The following is a 7,254-nucleotide window of genomic DNA, read 5'->3' on the forward strand; positions in this document are numbered from 1 at the left end:
TACATCAGCACTGTGCTTAGTGGGGCTGGGCAGAAAGCCTTAGCTGCCTTCAGTCAACCCACAGGAAGAGCGATGATTTTTGCCTTCCAAATTAACCCACCCCTGGTAAATTACTACTGTAAAATCACCCAGACACAAAGTCCTCCTGCCCCCAGGAGGAACTCGCTCCACGCTGATGAAGGACCCAACCCAACTGGCCGTGTTTCTAACCAAGAATTAACCCCCAGGAGGTGTTTTCCTTCCCTGTTGCCTGCTGCCACACGGGGTAGGTCTGAGCTGTCTAAAAGACAGTGTGTTTTGCTGCAAAGGGGTTAAAGTGGCTGCTTTCTAAAGCAAACCTCGGTTGCCACTTCAAGCACTTAGAGGTAGCCTGTCGAAGAGGAAGGAAGGAAGGGGAATCGGAGCGGGTCCTGCCCAGGAGCTGCGCGTGCCACCCGGACACGCACGACGAGCAGGAAAAGGCCAGGAAAGAAGCCCAGAGCAGGGCACCAGGGCCCGGAATGTAACATAAATACAAGCCCCGCGGGGTCTGGGGTGGACACCGAAAGCGGCGCCTCGGCACGTGGAAGGAGCAACCCRACCGCGTTCATGACGCCAAACGGACATCAAAGGGCTGAACCCGGGCGTTGCTGGAAGACCCGCTTGGCGTCAATCTCTGACTTCCACCTTGTCAACAAAAGAGCAAAAAGAAACCATTATTTCTTAATGGAAGAAGCCAAACATGATGACGTGCAGCCAGACAAGAAGGTGCAAGAAAGGGGCTGAAAAATGGACYGTAAAGCAGATGCGTCGCTCAGCCTGCGACTCACCGCGGGCGTCAGGGGAGAACCCTGCCCCRCTGAAACCCAGCCACTCTGGGCATTGCTGTAAGTGCCACGGAGAAGCACTGCCTTACAACATGTTCACCTGCTGTATGTATATCCGCTGGGGTTTTACTGAAGGAACACCGYTTTGGCTCCGACGCCGCTCGCGTGTCGCTCTGCGGGCCGCTACGGATGGAGTAAATCAACGTGCAAACTGCCCGAGCTGCCCGCACGTAGCGTGGAGCAGCTTGTGGCCCGCAGAGCTTCTGAATCTGCGTCTAATAAATATCGTTGCCTCTAYGATGATGTGAGTGAAGAACTGAACAGGGGCAGGAGGAAATATTAGGGGGAGCAGTTCTATTGCACTAGCACCAAAAGGCCTTTCCAAAAATCAGTACTGGCCTATTAAAGCTCCTGCCCACTTTGAAGAGAGACAGTGTAGCTACGGCAAACAAAATACAAACCGAAAAACAGCTCTGGAATAACCTGTGGATGCTGCAGCAGCCACTTGGATAAGGGGGCTGATTTGAGTCTGTCGCCAAAGGGCCCATCCAGCGGGTGGCCCTGAAATCGCAGGGAATGGCCACAGTCTCTTCAGGCCCCTCTCACGTGCAAAGAAAAACTTTGGGGGAAGAAAAAGAGGCAGCGCACGGGGGGAATTTGTATGACAAGCGGCGTGAGACACATTGCAACGCAAGCRCTCGCTCCGAGCAGCTCCAAAAACAGGATTTACCCCAGCAAAAGCCGATGGGCCCCAGCTTCATTTGTGGTTGCAAATGGAAACAGGTATCGGATGTACTCAGGATTGCATCCCCATGAACTAAGTCCTTAGCCGTGTTTTTTGGCGACCTTTCCAAGATTTCTGCTGGATTCATCCATGAAGAGGAGTAAAATGGAAGTAGCATGTCATAACATTCAGTAAACTGAGTATAGTCTGATTTGGATAAACAAGGGAAAGGAGTGGTAGRAGGGGAAAGGTGCATTTTAAATATCCCAACAAATAATCAGCCATTTTAATTTTGCAGGAAGCAGCATAGGAAATTAAATGGAAGGCATACTTCTCCTTAAAAACTATCGTATACATTGTCCGTCCATACGTACCGTCCAAACAGCAAAAACAGAGCTGAAACCTGCTTATTAATTACTTCCTTTCCCAGAAGGTGCAAGATCTCCCCAATAAAAACCCGCAACAACAAACCTTTGTTTTTGCTATAAAAGTGACTCTGATTTTGCATAAGAGGCCCGAGCAGCAGGATTCCCGAGCGCTACCAGCTCTTCGCCCCATGAGTTTAGGTCACTGGTGTCGGGGAGAAAAACGATGCAACCAGACCGCGATTTTCCTTTTTTTCCAGCTATTTCCCCCCCCCAAAAGCCAGAGGAAAGCCCTCGGCAGCAGAAATCTTAAAAGGGTCAAGGTAAAGCACCGCGCGCGCCGCTCGCGGGGACGTGCCGCGTCTCTCCGAACGCGGGGCTGGAGGAGGCCCCTCTCGCGCCGTGCTCTTTCCATAGMCCGATTCTTTCGCCATGAGCCACTACAAGGTACAATACACACACGTAAATATATTAATGCCTATATGCAAATATGATTTTTTTTATATATCGACTACATACAAAGCATTGATGACCACAAGCAGAGTAGCAAGCCCACGGCGGCTCCTCCCTAGGCAAACGCACGGCGCGGGCGCACCCCAAGCAGGCACCCGTGTTGGGGGGCAGTGCCTTCACCCGCAGAAAAGCCTCTCTGCCGGCGGGGCCCGCGCTCGGCCCCTCTGCAGGCTTTGCCCAACGTCACCACGTGGCATGGGGCAGGCGCTCCGGGGAAGCCCTCGGCGCTGGGATGAGGGTGCCCGTGCCGAGCGGGAGGAGAGCRCCGAGCGACCGCGCGCCGCTCCCCGGAGACCGGCGCGGAAAACCCCGCGTCCCGACATCGGCACGCGCGGAGCTCCCGGCGCCGCAGCGACCGCCCGCGGCCGTGGAGCTCCCGGAGAGCCGGCTCTGGGCCACCCGTCCGGATGCCACTGCGGTGCCCGAGCGCGCCGGCCCGGCCGCAGGAGGGACGCAGGGCACGGCTCCTCCGCGAGGCGCCGCCGCCCGGGCGCCCGCTGCCAGCCCCGCGCTCCTGTTATTTATTTACACAAGATAAAGTGCATCAGGGTTTCAGTATTGAACCGACAGGCTTTCTGGCCCGCACCACACAATTTTGCTACAGGGGCGAGGCCTTCCATGTGGAATTCTCTTGTGAGAAACAACGAAAAGAAAAAAAGAGGTTCAGACCGGTGCTCTTCACCCTGTCCTCCTAGAACTGTTTTTGGCCGTTCTTTCTAGTGCAAATAAGCTTGTGTTTTCTCAAGTTTAAGGGACATGGCAGTTTTAGGGCAGAAAATCTAAACTGCGTGAGGAATCGGGCGCTCCCAAGCGTCACACGGGGCCGTCGCATCACCGGCCGAACACCGCGCGGCCCAAAACACCGAGGGCCCCGCTGCCAAGCGCAGCCGTCACAGTCCCGCAGCGGGGACGGGATTAGCCTGTTGTCATCCCCGAATGACCACGCTGGCAAACATCGGCGCTTTAGCCCGCGGCGGAAACGCCTTCGCTCGCGCTCGGCCCATCGGTGCTCGGCGGTTTCGCTCAAAGATCTCGCTCCAGTTTCAGATGCTAAGGTGCAACCCGCTCGGCGGGAGTAAATGCATTAGTTGATCCTATGGAGCGCCTGCGGAGCAGAACTGAGCCCTGCCCAGGAGCAGCAGATGCTCATTCCCTGCTCCGTCCTTGCAATAACCTAATGCAATTAGAAGGCCAATTAATGAGCACAGGAAAAGGATATTGAAAAAAAATAAAAGGTTTAAGCAGGGGCTGGTCTCAGTTTCACTGAGACGCAGCCAGGCTGCATGGAGCTAGTCAAAACGGCCAAAGGGCAAACCCGTGAAGAAAAGATACCTTTTCCCTCACCTTGCACACAGCAAGCGTTTCCTTCCCTCTCTCCAAAGCAGCGCGACGACCACGGAGCCTCGGCCGATTCCGGCATCGCCGCTTAGCTCTGCCTGGCAGATGCCAAAGCCGGGAGGGGAGGGAAGCCACGCGGGACACGGGCAGCACGTGGGAGAAGCTCCTACATTCACAGCTCCGGAGGTGGGAGCCTCTGCTGAGCTGCTGGCCGCGGCGGGCCGCGAATCGCCCGCTCTCCGCTGAGCTCGCGTTTCACCCCAACAGCAGCTCACAAACCCCCGCTCGTGTTATTTYCGACTCGCCAAATAAAAAGGAAAACGCTGGGAGCGAAGCTCTAAAGGCCAAATGAACCGGGATCCCTCTAGCACGCTGCTCAGGCATCGTGGCCCACTCACAGTTGGAGAGGTGGAATGGAAAAGCTGTGGGATCGTTTGAAAAGCACCTGAAAGACCAACCTGCCCGTGAACAGACTGTAGTTCCGACACGAAGCCGAACCCTCGCTCGCGGTGGTTTCACCTAAAGGGGATATCACCTAAAACAGTGAAATTAACTTTCTTACCTCCTGTCACAATCGTAACATCTTCCTAAAGGTTCTTTGGTGACTTTGGTGCAAGCTTATATTTTTTTTCTTTTTTTTTTTTTCTTTCTGTTAAACAAATCGACTACTTTTAGAATCCAAAGTAAGTCCAGATTATCCTCCTAGTTCGTAGCCCGCGTGCCCGGCCTTCCTGGTGGCGGTTCACGGCGCCCCAGGGAATCACGTTTGGGTTTCCCGGGGCCGGGCAGGGGGGTTCGGACTACGAGCTGAGAACGGTTCGGTTTGGGGGTAAATTTGAGCCTAAGCTGATTGGAAAGAGCATGTAATGGCTGGATGGGAAAATAGCTGGTCCACACGTGCATGAGGCCGCTCTGTGAAAAAATAAATAAATTTCTTTTAAAAAATCACGTGGGTATCAATATCTGATTTGATCCAGTAATGAATACTTGAAAAAAAAAAATTAAAAGTAGGCAACGCATTTACTTATAGTACCTGGAGCTCAGTCGTACTCCCAATGATTTGGGGAGGAAGAGACCTGGTCCCCAGTGGCCGAGAGAGCCCATGGTTCGTACTTATCTCTGAAGAAATGCCAAGGAATTTGGGAAAAGCGTCTCCAAGCCTCCGAAACAGGCAGTTCTGCCTCTTTTCCCTCAGGCAGAGGACGTGTTTGGCCAGAGGGGATACCCGTCCCGCGGACGGTGCAGACGGCGGCGGCTTCAGCGGGCACCGAGCAGAGCCCCGGCTTGGGCACGGAGCGGGGAAGGTGCGAGTCGGACACGGGCCTTGTCCTAGGACAACAACAACAGCCGGGAAATCAACGCRACCGAGACGCCCCGGCGCTGGAAACACCCTCCGGCGACACGTGCTCGGGATGCATCCTTATGCGAATCAAATGGTGCATCAACCTCCCCAAAGGTCTCCTCAGGGATGGAGAAAATTCCCACGCGTTTCCCTCACGCTTGTCACATCTCGACTGCATTAATCTCCCGTTTGGGAGAGATCCCGGGAATCTCAACAACCGCAATCGCTCGGCACCGGCCTCGCGGCCGCTTGCCGGAACCCCCAACACTCCCGCTACAAAAATATCTTTTGAAAACTTGAGAAATGCATAAAAAAAGAAAAAAAGCCCCAGCAGCCTCGCAAGGGCAGAAGGTGCAGATGAAGAACGGGTGAGTATTTGTGGCTCTTAATTCGGAAGGGCTGGGACGCAACCAGAGCTTCACAATCCCGGGACACGCGGCGCGGTTTGGTCAGCACAGAACCACAAAATCAAACGGCGCGTCTTCCACCCTTGACCGGTGCATTACAAAGGTCCGACCAGGTATTTCACCTACAGGGAACATCGTTTCAAGCCCGGTACCCAGCAGATGCTAATTTCAAAACGCCCACCTCTCCCCAGACGCGTCCGAGCAGTTAACACGGAGCTGCCTGGTTTGGTAGATGCCTCCTGGCTGAGCACAGACAGAATTCCTTCCCAGAAAACCCGGCATAGGCAGGAACGGATACATTTCAGCGCGAGGTTCTTTCGTGTCACGCGGAGGTGCCACACAAGCCTTATCTAGACTATTCAAAGGTCAGAATGTCATTCTGGTTTTTTGTGCTGATATGTGTACTTCCATCGTCTTCCACACTCGGAGCAGCTGACTCATACAGACTCGGGAGGCTGGTATTTCGTAAGAAATACAGAGATGGTCTGAGTGTAATTTAACATGGACTCCTGCAACATGATGTACTCTGGAGTTAATAACAACTACTACCCAAAAAGGATTTTTTACAAAAAACGGGGGCAACTTCAAATTACTTTAGATCAGTCCCTCTCACCAATTTCTGCTTTTTTTTCCCCTTTTATTATTTCACTTTTTTAAATTTTGCCAGATGGCCAGTTCAATGCACTCTATTCGAGACCCTCTTGCTCTTCGCCACTGTCCCCTCTGACATCCATCCTCTTTTCTTTATGGCTGTTGTAAATCCTCCTCATCTCTTCTTCGTACTTGATAAAATTCTCCCCAAACCTGGTCCACGCCTTGTAGGGCACCGTGATGGTGTTACGGTACGGCGGCCTCACCTCACTTACCTTCAGAAAAATGCCATACCTGTTGGATCCCACATCGAAGTAGAACCGCTTGTTGTCCACGCGGAAGGAGGTGCCTTCGGGCAGCTCGGCGGGCTCGTCGCCGCCGCCGCGGCGCTCCTCCATGTCCCCGTCGCCGTACTCTTCGATGAGCTGCACCAAAGCATCCCTGAACTCGATCATGCCTTGCGCCGGCAGCACGATAGTCTGCTCCTGCCCCAGGCTGTGCCCGAAGTAGCCGATCATGCCGGGCCCTCGGCTCACGGTCTGCCGGATGCGCAAGAAGCGGCCCCGCTGGTTCTCCTTGAGGTCCAGGTAGTACTTCCTGTTGTCCCGCTCGATGTACTCCGTCTTGAGGACGCTGTGCGGCGGCTCCTCGGAGCCCAGCGAGCCCGGCGGCGACGGCGGCGGCGGCGGCTGGGGCTGCGGCCGCCTCCGCGGCGCCGGCTCCTTGGCCTCGCCGGCCTCCTGCCGCTGCCCGTGGCCGCCCCTGAGGCCCAGGTGCGCGTAGTGCTCGATGAAGTCGCCCAGACACTCCTTGAGCTCGGCGGCCACCGACAGCGACAGCGTCAGCTTGCTCTTCCTGATGTTGTCTTGCCGGCCGCGTCCGATCCACACCTCGGCGATCTTCAGGAAGCGCCCGCGGGAGCTCTGCTTCACGTCCAGGTAAAAGCGCTTCTTCTGGATGTCCACCCGCTTGGAGGCCAGCTCCTGGATCTCCATGCAGCCCCCCGGCGACGAGGCGGCGTAGTGGTACTGCTGCTGGGGCTGCGCGTAAACGCTCCGGTGCAGGCCCGAGCCGCCCAGGGTCCTTCCTCCGCCGCCGCCTCCTCCTCCTCTCCCCCGTTCCATCTTCACGGCTCAGCTGCAGGTGACAGAGCACAGGGGCGGGCGGC

General features: G+C 55.3%; 1 protein-coding gene across 1 annotated transcript; it reads right to left on the reverse strand.

The window, feature by feature from the left end:
* Nucleotides 1-6,082: 6,082 nt before the first annotated feature.
* PURG (purine rich element binding protein G) lies at nt 6,083-7,210 on the reverse strand. Its single transcript, XM_026046516.1, has one exon. The coding sequence runs from the start codon at nt 7,208-7,210 to the stop codon at nt 6,182-6,184; it is 1,029 nt and encodes a 342-aa protein (XP_025902301.1). The 3' UTR covers nt 6,083-6,181.
* Nucleotides 7,211-7,254: the final 44 nt, after the last annotated feature.

This window comes from Nothoprocta perdicaria, unplaced genomic scaffold (assembly GCF_003342845.1).
Source record: "Nothoprocta perdicaria isolate Ctin4 unplaced genomic scaffold, notPer1 scaffold_446, whole genome shotgun sequence".
NCBI lineage: Eukaryota > Metazoa > Chordata > Aves > Tinamiformes > Tinamidae > Nothoprocta > Nothoprocta perdicaria.

Excerpts from the sequence above, each read along its gene's own strand:
- PURG (XM_026046516.1), bottom strand. The coding sequence starts at position 7,210 with ATGGAACGGGGGAGAGGAGGAGGAGGCGGCGGCGGAGGAAGGACCCTG.